Source organism: Thamnophis sirtalis, unplaced genomic scaffold (genome assembly GCF_051295495.1).
Source record: "Thamnophis sirtalis isolate CommonGarterSnake01/CBP01778 unplaced genomic scaffold, rThaSir2_p1.2 scaffold_5, whole genome shotgun sequence".
NCBI classification, from domain to species: domain Eukaryota; kingdom Metazoa; phylum Chordata; class Lepidosauria; order Squamata; family Natricidae; genus Thamnophis; species Thamnophis sirtalis.
This window is the reverse complement of record NW_028261385.1, coordinates 40,302,669-40,318,871: the sequence shown is the minus strand read 5'-3', so window position 1 is coordinate 40,318,871 and position 16,203 is coordinate 40,302,669. Positions and strand designations below refer to the sequence as shown.

The 16,203-nt window shown below is 39.9% G+C and overlaps 1 protein-coding gene and 1 long non-coding RNA gene across 4 annotated transcripts in view; one reads left to right on the top strand and one right to left on the bottom strand.

Moving 5' to 3' along the window:
* The window catches only part of RASA1 (RAS p21 protein activator 1), a 48,218-nt gene extending 46,063 nt beyond the window's left edge, over nt 1-2,155 (bottom strand). For all 3 annotated transcript variants that reach the window (XM_014073234.2, XM_087715695.1, XM_087715696.1), the window contains exon 1: nt 1,704-2,155. In XM_014073234.2, coding sequence (XP_013928709.2) covers nt 1,704-2,140 — 437 coding nt within the window. In that variant the 5' untranslated portion in view covers nt 2,141-2,155. The remainder of the gene's footprint in view (nt 1-1,703) is intronic.
* Nucleotides 1,566-6,403, top strand: LOC148045340 (uncharacterized). Its single transcript, XR_015696674.1, has 3 exons — nt 1,566-1,705; nt 3,572-3,648; nt 5,705-6,403. It is a non-coding gene; the product is annotated as an uncharacterized LOC148045340 (long non-coding RNA).
* The last annotated feature ends 9,800 nt before the right edge of the window (nt 6,404-16,203 follow it).

Below are 16,203 nucleotides of genomic sequence, written 5' to 3'. Positions count from 1 at the left end.
TTCATGTACGCCACCCAACTCTCGACAATCAAATAACTGCCTTAAATCAATAAAAGATAAAGGCATTACCCCTAAATGTTCATTTAATCTATTTTCACCGCAATAAGCAATGACATCATTCAAATGTCAGAAATTATCTCATTTTTATAAATTCATATTATATGCATAATGTAAACATAATGTAACATAATGTAAGTGCTTCTCTTGAAGTATTTGGATGCAGATAATTTGTCCTTTATTTTTCAAGGCAAAATCTTCTCAGGAATAGTATTTTTATAAAAACGTTTATAAGGTAAGGCTACTACTAGAAGAATACAATACATAGATTCAAAATAGTTATAATTAGTCACCGACAAGTGTCTCTTTTTCAGGGAAGGAGCACACTAGGTGATTGGATACATTCATGTGTCTCTTTTTCAGGGAAGGAGCACACTAAGTGACTGGATACATTCATGTGTCTCTTTTTCAGGGAAGGAGCACACTAGGTGCTTGGATACATTCAAGATTTTCCAGCAAGGGGCTACATCATTTCAATTTTGCAGCTATACTAGGTTTATTATGGCATCAGCTATGATCCTCCTAAATAAAACATCTCTGTTTTATGTTATAATAGTTTTGAACTTAGAAATAGTATTGGGTTCAAAAATCATTTTAGCAAATTAGGCAGTAGAGCAACTATGTGCCACTTCAATAAACTCAATTGTTAATAGATGAGCAATTTTTAGTTTTATGCAATGTCCTGCTCATAAAAGGAAGACTGAAGTCTCTTTGGAAATAAGAAGTCACTGGATTATACACTAGCTGCAATGGATGAGATGAAGCATATTTTGCCTCCTTTGAAAAGCTAAACTACTTCCCATTGTTTTTTTTTTTTAAAAAAAATACACAGCAGAAAGCTGGTTTAAAGCTTTGCAATTGTAAGTACCTAAAGCTTCTCAGTCCCCACATGAACCTGTTCTGATGTCAGGATCAACATCTCTGCCCCTTTCAAAGTTAATCCATTATCAGAATACACAACATCATTTGTGTATTCTTTCATTCATTAGAAAATACCTATTTTAAAAAAATATTGCCTAAACTCGATAGTGACACTTTTAATGTCACTACCATAGGTTACCATATGCAAAGAGTGTTACACTGTCTTTATTTATATTAGTTATTTCAGAGAGATGTTATTATTTTTTCCTATTTTTACGTCCATGAAAAGCTTTGAACACAAAGTGTATGTTAACCACTTACCATGGTACCACAGAAACCTTTATATGCAGAAAATGTTATAGTTAAAAGAGAAACAAGTCTCATAGGCCATTTTTGGTTTCAGTCATGGATTCCTTAGATAAAAATATTGAGGACTGTTAAAGCTACGGTTAAGCTTTCGGAAAACGCCCACTTTGGGAAGCTTTAGGGAAAAACGAAGGAAACGTGTCAAATGCGAGCTTATTATTATTTTCAAGCGAAGAGAGGGTGGGGGGGAGAATTCTTAGGTTTTCATTTTTTTCCAGGCAATCAGGCAGTTGACTAAGCAGCTTCCAACGGGATGCGGGAAGAGAAAGAGGCGGCGCAAAGAAACTTTCGGGACTTGCTCAGAGTTTGACATACACAACACACTTCCACCGGGTGCGGTGCTAGAAACCGAGACTTTTGGGAAGGATCCTCAGCTGACTCCTTAGCCTGGATGGGGGGTGGATGGAAGGCATACTCACAGGTTCGTGGGGGGCGCGTTCAGTGGGATGGCCACCTCCTCTTCTTCATACTCGGGCCCGTCGAGAGAGTCGCCTTCATCCACGGTGCTCAGTCCTCCGGCCGGAAGCGGCGGCTGCGGAGGCGGCGGCAGAGGAGGGAAGCTCCCGACAGTATTGACGGCGGTGCTACCGCCGCCGCCGCCGCCGCTCTCGGAAAGCGGTAGCGTCGCCGCTAGCGGCCCCTTGGACATCTCCGCAGGGGCAGGCCTGGAGCCCACCGCGAGCGAGCCCGGGGCGGGACAAGCACTCAGGCCGGAGCCTCCCAGAAGAACCGCCGCCGCCGTCTTGTTGCTCCCGCTGCGGGAGGCTGCGTTGGCGGCGGGTGGGCAATGTCCCCCCGCTTCTCCGGCCGCTCCCGAGCTCCCCTCTTCGCCGCCAGCCTCGGCCGCCGCCATCATGCTGCTCCGGCTCCTCCCACCCCTTCCCCGCCTTTAGTGGGACAGCCCGCAGCCGGGAGGAGGCGGCCGAGAGGCACAGAGGAGAGAGAGCTGTTCCCCGCCTTCGCCTCTCAGCGGGGAAGGGAGGGAACCGGTGGACCTGAGCTGCCTCAGGCGTGGAATGGGAACAATGGCAGAGCCGCCCGGTAGCCAAGACTCAAGTCAGTTCCTGAGGTGGGGTGGGGTGGGGAAGCGTGACATTCCTCCTCTGGCACCGAAGGCTGCGGCTCTTTCAGCGCCTCACGCGCTCCCTCAGCCAGCCTCCCTTGGACTCACTGTGGGCTGCTGTGAGGCGGCAGCGCCCCTAATCTTTCCACTTGCCGCTCCTCTCCTCCACACACACCCTCTCCGACTTTTTTCCCAGGCGCATGCGCGTCCCTTCGGCCGCCACTGTTTGCCACGAGGAAAAGCACGGGAAGAACTTCTGCGGCAGCGGCGGGGCAGTTCTCGGGGCAAGCTGGGCTTTCGGAGAGGGCAGGAGGCGCCCCCGGTCCCGTTGGGAAAGGAAGACGCGATCAGGAACTCAGGGAGTGCCGCGTTTCCCAGTGTCAGAACTCGGAAAGAGACTGGCAGAGGAAACAGCGCAGTCTACCAGTTTAATCGGATTGCGGAGACAGAGTGAGAGTTCGTGGGCTATAAAGGGCTTCCCTGACTGTCGGCTGACTGCAGTTTGTCAGTTCGAATCTCACCGGGCTCAAGGTTGATTCACCCATCCATCCTTCCGAGGTTGACAAAATGAGGACCCCGATTGTTGGGGCCAATATGCTGACTCTGTAAACAACTTAGAGATGGCTGTAAAACACTGTGAAGCGGTATATATGCAGAGGTAGTATTCAACAGGTTCTGATCAGTTCTGGAGAACAGATAGCGGACATTTTGAGTAGTTGGCCCCATCTATTCTCTGCCTCCCGAGTCCCAGCTGATCGGCAAGAAATTGGGATTTTGCAGTATCCTTCCCCTGCCACGCCCACCAAGGCACACCCACAGAACCAGTAATAAAAAATCCCACCAATGTAGATGCTATTGCTATTTCTAAGAGGCACAAAAAGGTTTCTTGCCTATGAAAACCTCTGTCATATTTTAAATAGGTCCTATTTTTTTTGGTTTGGTGCAACTGCTGCATTTGACTAGTTAAGGCGAGGCAAAGAAAAATGCTTCCATTGCCCCCGCAATGGGTATCGTGGTACAGATCAGTCTTTCTCAACTTTGGCAACTTGAAGTCCACATCCCTTGATGTTGCTAAGGTTGAGAAACACTGATAAAAATGAATCAGTGTGTGTGGCAATGGTTTTTGCCTCTGGTCCACAAAATGCAAGCAAGTTAAATGTGATAATATACCTCAAGATTGTGCTCTAATGTGCTGTTTTCCTGCTTGCTGCAATTTACAAATAGGATTATTGCTGGCCTTGGTCCCATCAGCCCAAGCTTGGATGTAACCCCAGTAAGATGTCATCAAGGTCAGCAAACAGGTCTGTATTTATTTATTTGTGCATAAACCTCTCTGTGCAGCTGAATCTTACATCAAAGGCTGCTTGGCTATTACTGGGTGCAGAAACATCTGTCCATCTGTTATGGACGTATTTATTCATTTTTCAAAGTTGATAGCCTGCCCAATTCAAAACACTTTGGGCAGGTTACTGCATGTTGAAATTAAGAGCTGCCATAAAAGAAAAATACAAAAACAGTAACAATAAATCAACCAAGTAATATATCAGCCCTTCCCCCAAGAGTGCATGGATAAGGTTGGCAGAAATTGCAGCATTCCAGGCACTAGAGCTGGAGCCAAGACATTCTTTGTATCTCATTCTGTAATGCCAAAGGTATAAGTTGCGTTAAAGTATTGTAGTTATTTTCAAAATTATTTCATCTGAGGCTGTATGTTAATATATTAATATATTCCTATTTAGTATTTCAGAAATGTATTTTGCTAAAAACTGTTGTGCGCCAGAACCCACGACTGGCCATGGCCTGTTCGCAATTGGGCCGCGTGAGTGGCTGGGTGGTGTGCATGGATGCTCTCAGCCCCACTCGTGTGAGCCATAGGTACTCACCTGTGAACGTGTGTACGTGCCCACCCCTCCCACAAAACCTTCCTCTCTTTTCCCCCCTCCCTTCCACTCTGGGCCATCAACCCAGAAAGGGTGGGGAACTCTGCTGTAGGTGATACAGAACAGTGATGGCTAACCTTTTTGCCATCATATGCCAAAAGTGGGGGGAGTGCAGGGAGGTGCCGTGCACATGCGTGTCCACACCCATAATTCTATGTGCCCGCCTCCCATGCATGCACGCGCAACCCCCCATTCTCCCCCTGCTTTTGGCACGTGATGGCATGGTGGACCTGTTTTTTGCTCTCCTCGGGCTCCAGAGCCTTTCTAGGAGCCTGGGGAGGCCAGAAACGACCCATTTGCTGACTTCTGGTAGGACTGGAAAGTCCGTTTTCCATTCTTTCCATGCTCCAGAGCCTTTGCCTGGGAAGGGCAAAAATGGCCTCTCCCCCTGGTAGCCCACTGGAGGGTGAAAACAGCCTGTTTCCCCCTGGTCTTCCACAACAAGCCCCAATTACTCATGTGGCTTTTTGGGAAAATTAATTGCCCACCCCTGGTTTATAGGAACCAAGCAGGAGAAATAGTCAGCACCCACTAGCATTTTTTTTATTTTGAATAACCTATAATAGGTTCTACATTATACTGGAACCTTCCTGGTCCAGTCCTGAAATAAGGGTTGAACTTCAGAGTGGTTGTGATAAGGATGGGTAATGTTTTTCTCTATTTTTTTTCTTGTTGAAAATGGGACTGGATGAAGAAAGGAAGGTACAAAGAAAGGAAGGTACAAAGGAGCTAATGAAACTTTCCACTTCTATGCATCTTTCATGCTTTCTTCTGTGTTTAATATTTTCTAATTTAAGATGTTAGTTATCACAGGAAAGGGAAAAATATTGTATGAAGAAAAATGCTTTCATTAACAACAGCAAAGCTCTGTAATGTTCTGAGATAACACCACTAAACATAAGCTTCATACAAAATTAATTTAGAAAGAAGGAAAAACAGGAAATTGGTGAAAGGAGAATTTAAAGCAGAAGTCCCTAATCCCCGGGCCACAGCCCAGTATCATGCCATGGCCGATTCAGAATTGGGCTGTACGAGCAGTGGGTCGGAGCACACGCAAGCACACAACTTGACTTGCATGAGTGGTAGGACAGCACACACAGAGCTTGACTAGTGCAAGTAGTGGGCTGGTGTGCACGTTTACAGTTGTACTTGCATGAATGGCAGGCCGGCGCACACTGCCAAACATGCATGTGCATTCTGCCCACCACTTGTGTGGGCCTGTTCCTCTCTCTTCCCCTTGCAGGGCCTCCAAACCCTAAAGGTTGAGGACTGCTGATCCAAGGTGCTCTAAAATCTTAATATACTTTTATCCAAATTGTAGAATTGTTGGTGTTAGTTGATTAAGTGGTGGTTAAGAAAATGCTGTGGCCATTAAGTGAATCTGTCAACCCATTATCCAATGGGTTGTTTTTGTCAGAAACTGGAAGCAAACTCCAGCAAATGGTGTAAAATATCAACAATCACTTTCATGTGGGACTCTGCAAACGGCCATAAATGTGAACTGATTGTCAAGTGCTCAAAATGCAGTCATGTCAGCACAGGATGGTGTAGACCTCATAACTTCAAAATCAGGCCACAAGTAGCTTTTGGAGGTCTGCCATAACTTTGAATGGTTGCTAAATAACCAGTTGTAAGTTGAAAACTACCTGTATGTCTGTTCTAAGCAGTTGCACAAAGAAAATGTTCATGCATATAAATTAAGCTATGTAAGCCCAAAAAAATAGTTCATTTTTAATGAAGTGGTATTAACACAATTATATACTGCCTCTTTATGATCTAGGAGTGTTAGAATTTATGACAGATGTCAGAGTAAATTGTTAACTTGCTTTATTCTTCAAGTAGTTTCAGTTACAAAGGAGAAGTGAATTTAGGAAATGAGAGGCTTCAGATTAGCAAGATGTATAAAATGGCAAGTGCAATACATGTAAATAGTATAGCTATGCAACTTGTAGCATATTGACATTGATCTTTTTTCTGTCAACAAATTGATTAATTATTGCAAAAAAAAGATGGAACTATACATGGAATGTAAATAATGCCATCTAAGCAGTCATTGCTTTTTGGAATCTTGCCTCATTGGAGACCAGTACATAAACATTGTATTATACTTAGAACAGTGATGGCGAACCTATGACACGCATGTCAGTGCTGACACGCATAGCCATTTGGGGTGACACGCACAGGATTTCATGCGATTCATCCTCGGCTCCTGCACGGCCGCCGAGGATGAAAGAATCTGTGCTGGAGGAACGGGGGGGGGGGGGGCGGGACGTGTGATCTCCCCCGCCCACACTCACTTACTGTATCGCCGCCGCCCCTTTCTGAGCGCAGGGGCTGCTGGTAAGGCGTGCGTGCTGTGCGCACACACGTCATCAGCGCGGCGAGGGAGGACCCGCAGGAGAGGAGCGCGGGAACAGTGCACGCCTCTCTCCAGTCAGGCCGGCACAGAGAGTCTACTCCTGGGACTGTCGGTTACGACCGCACCACAGCAGGGAACAGCGGAGTGCCAACGGGAACTGTGAGCGCCATTAGCAGCAACTATTGGGGTGCCAATAGTTTAAGGGTAACTCCATCCTTAAATTTATGAAAGGCTCTACAAATTTAAACTCTGCAAGTTTGAGCATTGCTCACTCCATAGCTCAGCATGCAAAAGCGCTTAATGAGGGAGAATTTATTAAAGAAACTCTCCTAAGATGTGCGCCAGTTCTATTTCACGATATGCAGAATAAAGATGCAATTATTAAGAGAATATCTGAGTTCTCTTGGGGCGGGCTGGAGCGGCATGTTGATGAGGACGTGGAGCTGGAAGCAGCCGACTCCACAGCCCTGGTTCACGGCACCCCAAACAAGTTCAATAATATCAAAGGCAACATACAAAATCGACTGATGAACAAAGAAGTTACTAAGCAGGTATGTTAAATAATTTGTTTTTGGTTTATTAAATACAATTATATATTGCAATTATACATTTTTGTAGTTTAAACTATAAATTGCGCAAAATTATGTTTTTGTCGAAGTGACACACAACGCGAGTAATGCTCGATTTTTTGCCGATTTTTGACACACCACGCCAAAAAGGTTGCCCATCACTGACTTAGAACAATGTTGAAAAAATAGTTATGGTACTAAAACATATAGCCAGTTAATGAATGCATTTAGTATCCAGGCGTCTTCCTTGTTTTACCTTATCTTATCAAACATCCTCCTATAAAAAATGCAGTCTATACTGATTTAAATGGTCTGAAAAAATATTTAGAAGCTCTTAATACAAAAATGACATATCTGCAGGTCAGCAACATTGTGGATTATTCATCAACACATTTTTCTACAGGTATAATGGTTCAGCCACAAAACATAGCACAGCATAAAACAATAATTTACTGGTTCGGGTAGAAAGAGGCAGGAAGAGAAATACTTTGAACAAGCTTAGTATGTACTTGCGACCAATAAAGTATATCTCTAAACCTTTCTGAAAATTCATATTGTTTTTTTACAATGCCTCAAAAAACCTTTAGGGGAAAACTGCCCTTTTCAAAAAAGTTCAACATTCTGAAATCAGGTTAAAAATATACTTGGCAAATTCTATTCAGAACTGCATTTAGAATGTATGAAGTATTTTTTACCTGCAGAACTATGTCTTGATTTTTACCAATATAACCACTCTGATTTACAAGTTGCATTATTTGCCTTTGGGCCTTTCCTCTACTTGGTTTCATGTAAAATATTAATGCAAATGCCATTATATTTAATCATACCCCTATGGTGCCATTAAACTTTCAAAGCACAGAACAGTTGTGAGATATTATTAATTAGGTTACAGTTAAATTGTGGTCCATTTACTGTTCTCTAGAGAGGCAAATGGCTGTAGTCACATGACCTTAATTCAGGTTGTGTAGAAATACAGCAAAACAAATAATAAATTCTTTATGATCTGCTGTTTGGGAATACAATACGCAGTAGCCTCCTAAATGTGTAATTTGAGTTTGGAATAGAAAGATAGTACATAAGTAAATATAATGCAATCATATGTGAAATAAATGCTGTTAGCTATAAAATGGTATAGTACCAGAATATGAGGACTTCAACAATATAAATTAACTTATTGAAATATATGACTAAATGCATTTATTGCATCTTGCATAGTTTTTAGGTTTCTATCCTTCTCTGACCTAGTGACCACTAGGTGTATTCGGATTATAACTCAGAATTCCTAACCAATGAATTCGTAACTAGAAATTTTGAAAGTAAAACTCTCAAATATCCAATAGGCAGCTGATCAGTTGGGATAAACTTGATTATAACAGCTTTTTCAGTTTTCTCTGACATAAGGCCTTTTTCTATGCTATTCTGCCATTTTATCTTTTTAAGTGAGAGTGAAAGTTCCATTCACATGGTGTTATGGTATGCTTTAAGAAAAAGAAAAAGAAATAACTGCGAGTATGCTCAAAGCATTTTCTAGATTTCCATGACAAAATATTTTTTCCTGAGTAACACTTAATCGGATATTATGTCACATTTAAATCCCCATTTTTAAAAAATCATCTTTTCTTTCTGTCATTCCTCTAAACCTCACAGTTACTTGTGGTTGTTGATCTTTCATGCTCTGCAGATGAAAGTAAATGAATTCCAAGGAAAAGAGAAGCTGAATCATCAGACATAAGCATGCTATTCTTATTATCTTGGCACCTAAGCAAAGGCAAAATTTTCCTTTCAAATACCACTGTGTGGCAGCTGTGACTGTCCTTAATGAGTGTTTTACTTAAAATAGACAGAAACTGGGAAGGCTTAAATGGGAACGATACCAAGAAAACAGCCAACCAGCCAGATGGTGAGTGCTTCCAGTGGGGTGGGGGGAGAGGCGGATTGTGAAAGAGTCAAATCACAGCAATTAACAGGGAATAAAGGGACATGTGGGAGCACTTACACTTTTGTGAAACACTCTTGTTTTTCATCATCCCCTACACATTTATATGTATGCATATGTAATTATATCTGACAGACAGGTTGAGTATTTATTTTTGGTCTGTTACAACTATTTTAATTATTCCCAGCCACATTAAATCTTCAATTTGAAATGAGGTGCATTTTTTCCCAATGCAATTCCTAAATTGTGATATTAATTGCAAATGTTTAATGATTTTTATCAACCAAATTAATAGCAACATTTGTTTCTATGCAATGAGTATGAAATTAATAACTAAGAAAGGATTCATTCTCTCCATGTTTTTGCTGACAATTTTTGGCAATATTCATTAACCAGTTGCCTTTGAAGGACAGGAAATAAATCCTGTTAAGTAAAATAAGGACATATATAGTATCACAATATACACAACAAGCATACTAAAAGTGCATGATACAAAGCACCTTAAATCAGTTTACATCTTCCCAATCTGCTCTTTGTCAGATCCATTGGACAGCAGCTCTTATAATTCTCAGTCAGCTTGGCCCTTGGACAGTATAGTTTCCAAATTAAGGATAAAACATTATTAAACAGCTTTTGTTAATTATTGAATTCACATAGTGTGCTTTGCCATGAAATGGTTAATTTGGTTGGATTGGTCTTATTGCGGTACCTAAACTTATCCGATTAAGATTTATTCAACTGTTAACCAAGCAGAGCTTTTACCATATATGGACCTAGCCATATGTTGAGTCTCAATAATGTTTGAGAACTTCAGTTTTAGAGAGTTTTCCAATCTTGATATTTTTTTCAATTGGCTAGCAAAGAATATTTAGTTGTGTTCAACAACAACGACAAAACACTAGCTGTTATTATTCATCCTTCTGCATGTATTCTTAGATATACGGTTTCACAGTCTGTACAAATCCACGCTTGATTTAGAATCAGATCAAGATCTAGATCTTTGACAAACAAGAAGACTTTTTAAAAATGCAAGCGGACAAAGCATCAAAATCAAATCAAATCCAGGAATAAAAAATAAACTCATATTTATCCCATTTAACAAATTTTAAACAGAAGTAAAATACAAGTAGTTCAAATAAAAAATGAATTTCATATTCAATAACCTATCTATAAATTTGGCAATTCCCAAAAAAATAGGGCAAAAATTAAGATGATATAAACCAACATTCAGTATGAGGTTGGATGGTAAATTTCTGGCTCAAGATTTTCACAGATTTTCTGAAGTAACTCAGTTAAGGTCTCTGAAATAAACTTGTACTTCCACTCATCTTGCTCTTAAATCAACTTTAAGTTCTTTGCTCCCACAGATTTCAGCCAATTCCAAGATTGTTCTTGCTTTCTCTCCAGAATATTTTATTACTTTCCAACAGTCTTGCAGTATTTTGATGTTGTGAAATTCATGCCAAATTCTGTGATTCAGAAATGTTATGATCTGTTTTTCTGCTGATTAAAGGAAATAGATACTGAAATGATATCTCATTCATTGGGAAACTCATGTGGGCAGCACATTTTTTTAAAACAGCAGTCAACTGCCTCACATTTAAAAATAACATTAATTATGTCTGACATTTAAATTGCAATTCCCAAACACATTTTGTATTGTATGTTAGATTACTGATTTTGCCAGTTGTGTCTGAAACAAACTTTCACTTGTTTTCAGAATTCCATTTTACAGGAGTATCTCTACAAATTAGAAGCTTTACTTAAATTTAGCGTTGGTGCTACATATTTCACGTTTTATATATCAGATACAAAAGTATATTTGAATAATCTACAGAACCTCATTTTCCATTTCTCAGTTGTAAAATGACTGCAAAGAGCCTTGTAACCAGATGCATCAGCAGGTTCCATTTTAATAAATGAGAGCAAAATCAGATAATTGGGACACATAGCACATGGCTATGACATTGTGACAGATATATCAAAGGATACAATAGAGGTGTCAAACTCAAGGCCCGGGGACCAGATTAGGCCCGTGGGTTGATTAGATCTGACCCACTAGAAGCATGCCCCCCCCCAAGATCCATTTTTTCTGGCAGAGGATTGTAGGAGGCCATCCCAGCCGAAAACAGAGCTCAGGAGCCCATTTTCACTAGCAGAGCGCTTGGGCCACCACAGGCACCTACACCAGTGACGTTGAGCTGGCCATGTCTACCCTGGCCATGCCCACCTGGCCCTCTGAGGTCAAACACAACCCTTTCATTTTGGTATTGCTTGTCTTGTGGCTAAGATTTATGAAAAGTGTAATCTGAATGCCAGGTTCAGCAATATTAGTTCCACAGTGCATTTTTCTCTTGCTCCTATTTGGTGGTTTTTAAATATTAATGAGGAAAGCAGTGTCTGAAAGAATTTATCACAGATGACATGTATTGAAGGGGAAAGTTGTGGAGCAAATCTGTGTCTTTTTAAAGTATATTCTTTTCATTTTCATTAATGGTCACAAAAATATAGTGTCCTTCCTTTTCAAGTTAAATAAAATTTATATAAATTTATGAGGGTGCTAAAAGCTTACCAATATAGAGGTTACCAATAAAGAATTATCTAAGGATAACTTCAAGAATAATCGACAAAATACAAGGTATAGCTAAAAAAAAACCTAATGAAAGGCAAACAGCAGACCTAAACCCTACTACTATGGAGAACCCATGGCACATATTTGACCATATTAGGTGGCACGCCAGCCATCAGCTCCTGCGCACATGTGCTCGCTGGTCAGCTGATTTTTTACAGAGGGCCAGAAGAGGTCGTTTTCACCCTCCCCATGCTCTGAAGGCTGGGGAAGGCAAAAAATGGCCCCAACGGGCCAACCGGAAGTTCAGGAAGGAACTTTCAGTTGGGCTGTTGGGGCCATTTTTTGACCTCCTCAGGCTTCAAGAAACCCTCCGGAGGCTGGGGAGGACAAAAACGCCCCCCCGCCCCCTGAGGCCATCTGGAAGCTGGAAATAGATCATTTCCGAATTTCAGGTTGGCCCATTGCGGCTGTTCTTTGCTCTCCCCAGCGTCCGGAGGCTTTCCTGAAAGCTGGGGAGGGTGAAAAACTGCTCCAATGGGCCAACTGGAAGTTCAGAAACAATCTGTTTCCAGCTTCCGGAGGGCCGGGGGTGACCATTTTTGCCCTCTCCAGACGTCAGGAAATCCTCCAGAGCCTGGGGAGGGGTCACACATGCGAGCATGCGGGGGGGGGCACATGCTCGCAATTTTGGCACATCATAAAAAGGTTCGCCATCACTGCCCTACTAGATCAAACTGACCGTATACTGTTCTACTTATCCATATCTTTACATTGTTTTTCTTCTGCTTTTTCCGTAAATAGAGACCAAATCTAGTTATCACATATCAAAATATAAAGCAAGTATAAAAATATAGATATTAGTAGTAACCTCTCCACAAATTATTTTGCTAAGGGAGAAAAAACGCATGCATTTTATACAACATCAGTATTTATAGTACCTGTACCAATTATATTGCTATATTTTCATATCTCGCTTCTGAACTAAACTATAAATGTGAGAGAAATCCAGTTCCCTAATGAAATGGGACATTTTAAAAAAATGTCACTTAATGGAATTGAATGATAAATTCTGAATTTCAATGGTGTAAAATCATGGCAGTAGATTTATACAACGTGGCCATCATTAAAGATGGTTACAAACCCACCCAGTTGTGTATCCTCTGAAAACTACATGTGAGGAATTCTGGAAATTGAAGTTCACACAGCTTCAAGCTGTTAATGTTGAGAAACACTGCCCTAGGAAGTGCTTTATTTGAAGTTTCAGTGAAGAAAAGCACAATGTTGCTACAGAAGAATCTAAACTCAGCCATTTTTCCTGAGAGACTGCATGTACAGTATTCCTAATATTAGCCAAAAGTATCCCTTAAGGTCTGGTGTAGTTTTCTAACTTATCCGAAATAATTCCAAATACAAATATGAAAACAATTTTGCATCTTTCTCTATTTCATATTCTGCTTCCAAGCTAGATCAGGCAGCTTGAAAGAAAAGGTAGACAGTATTATACCTGTGAATATCACTGTGTCTGGGAAAATTTTTTTGATTTATATAAAGCTCTTAGTTTTAAAAAGGGCTTATTTTTTAAAAAATTAAAACATTAAAAACAAGGCTGGAATGTTTAATTCTATTCATTCTGCAGGAGGCAGCTTGTTTATCCCTCTTCATCTACTGCAAAAGCCTATCAAATTTCCCCCTGCCTATTTTAATCTTGAACATTTGTTACTTTATTTAGCTGCCCCAAAGCAGTTTTGGTTATTATTATTTTTTATTTTGTTTGTTTATTTTCAGTTGACCAAAAACAAAGGAAGTGCAAAATTTAAAATTAATAATAGATCCTGTCTTTTAGCTTCATTTTTTATATGGTTCATTTTTTCCACATCCAGAATCTTTTACATTCCATCATTCCATCAACTACATCCTTTCTGATCCTTAGTATCCCCTTTATAGCAACTTCAATCAGTTCAATGGGACTTTGTAATATCACTGTGTTATGAGCAGCTCCTGCATCTTTTCAGAAATACTTTCTGTTCAATCTATTAGAAATTTCATCTATCATTTGTTTGTTCTTTGTGTGTGTACAACATGTATTTTATCTTTTTGAAATTGTTCTATTTTCACTCCTGTTCCTTTTATATATATATTTTCCCATGTCAAATGTTTTTTTTTCCCTTTCAGGTGGGTAATAGAGCTAGGTCAGCTCTCATAGTATTGTATTGTGCTGTCTGGAACAGAATTCTTTTCCTTTCAGTCTTGTAGCTGATAGCCTTGCAAATTTAGGCAATTCTGCTTCTCTTTATTCATTCCTACCTATTGCCAATACAAATTTATGTTCATTTGTTTCTCCTAAGCATAATGGGGAAATGCCAATAATATAATCAATTGTTTTATTAAGGAGTCCTATCCATTCTTTCAGCTTGGTTTAGAGTATGTTCTTTTAGTGACTACTCTCTTCTGAGTCTCCTGGGATTGTCTCAGCCATTTTAATATTTAACTACATTCTAATGTCAACTATTCAATTATTTTGCCAATAGAAATAAATACATTCCAGGAATAGTGCAGACAAATCAATTCTTAGTCCAGATCTCCTCCACTTTCATTTAATAACAGGTTACTGATAGATTCTTTTCTTGAAACTTTGTTGAAATGAATAGCAATATATGCATTAATTAGGATTCTTAACTCCAGAAAGCACACTTTATTGGCTGATCAGCCTAGCTAGTCTAATATTCTTTTATGAAATTAATGTGCTTTTCTTCTGAGAGCTAAGAGTGGTACATGTACTGAAACCTCCTGCAATCTATTTCAACAACAAGCATGTGAGGTTAAACTAAGAAAGCTAGCTCAAAAACACTCAATGAATTTCCATGACTGAGAGTGGATTTGAATCTAGGCCTAGTCAAATCTTTAACTACTATACCAGCATATCATAACATTTGTTCTTGTTAGTTGCGAAGTCGTGTCTGACCCATTGCGACGCCATGGACAATGTTCCTCCAGGCCTTCCTGTCCTCTAACATCCATGGAGTGTATTTAAGCTAATGTCTGCTACTTCAGTGACTCCATCCAGCAACCTTATTCTCTGTCATCCCCTTCTTCTTTTGCCCTCAATCTTTCCCAGCATTAGTACTCAAATTATTTCCTTAGACGCATGAATACTTACTTAATGCAATAAACCATATGATATAAAAGGATAGCACAATGATAATTATTTGTAATTGTTGTGTTTTTATTGTTGATGAGGGAAAGAAGTGGCTTTTTAGAATAACAAAAGCAGTAGGATTAATCTTGGATCCTAAGCAGCTAGAGGGATGTGGAGAGAAAACTGGCATTAACACATTCCAAGTGATGGGACCAAAGCAAAAACTAAATTTGATTTAAATTAGTTTAAAATATCAAAGCTATTAAATACAGTCATCATAATTTATTCCTATGTTAATGCTTCTGTCTGTCTGTCTGTGTCTGTCTGTCTGTCTGTCTGTCTGTCTGTCTGTCTGTCTATCTATCTATCTATCTATCTATCTATCTATCTATCTATCTATCTATCTATCTATCTATCTATCTATCTATCTATCTATCTACAATTCACTGGCAACTTTTGGAAGGACTCTTAAGACATTTCCCAGAACTTCGTGAGAACCGGATGTGATCCCAGGTCTGAAGTTAGTCCCCCTTGATATAAAGAGAAGTTAAAGAAATGTCCTTTGTAAGACCAGCACAATTGCAAGAGATAAAAAGGCCACACTGATGAATAAAAAATAACTGTAGGCTACAAATGTAAAATCTTAATCAATCTTTTTGAACTGGTGGCTTTGAAAGGGGTTGAACTACAGCAGCCATCACAATCATCTGCATATGCAGTTATAGAGTAGTGGGGTTTATGGTGTGACACAACTGAAAGGCACCATGTTGAGAAAAGCTGACAAAGTATGTGAATGGAATCATCTGACATCAGAGAATGTCAAGGAGGAAAACTTGCATAAATATGAAATAAGAGATTTTTGTATTATTAATAAAATAGATTGCTCTGAGGAAATAGAAATTGGCAAGAGTAATTGCATAGCCATGAATTAAACAGCAGCTTAAAAGCAAGAGATCCATCCTACAGCACATGTTGCTTTGCTGTTAAAAAAAATCATCTGGAAATTTCAAGGCAATGATCGTGGGTTTAAAAGTGGATTAAATTAGAAGGAAATTATAACATGATAAAGAATTTGAACAGACCTCAGAAGTCTCCAACCTCCTGCTCAATCAGGAGACCATATACCATTTTAAACAAATGGTTGTCCAGTCCCTTCTTAAAAACCTCCAGTGTTGGATTTATTCTCAGTTTTAGACTTATTCGATCTTATTCTCAGTAAACTTTATGAGAAATAATTTTCAATATATTTCGCTCTGGTAACAAATGGACAAATAAAAACTGTCTTGTCTTGAGACAGGCATACCGTATATAATTAAAACTTTTAAATAAGGTGAAAACTAGTAC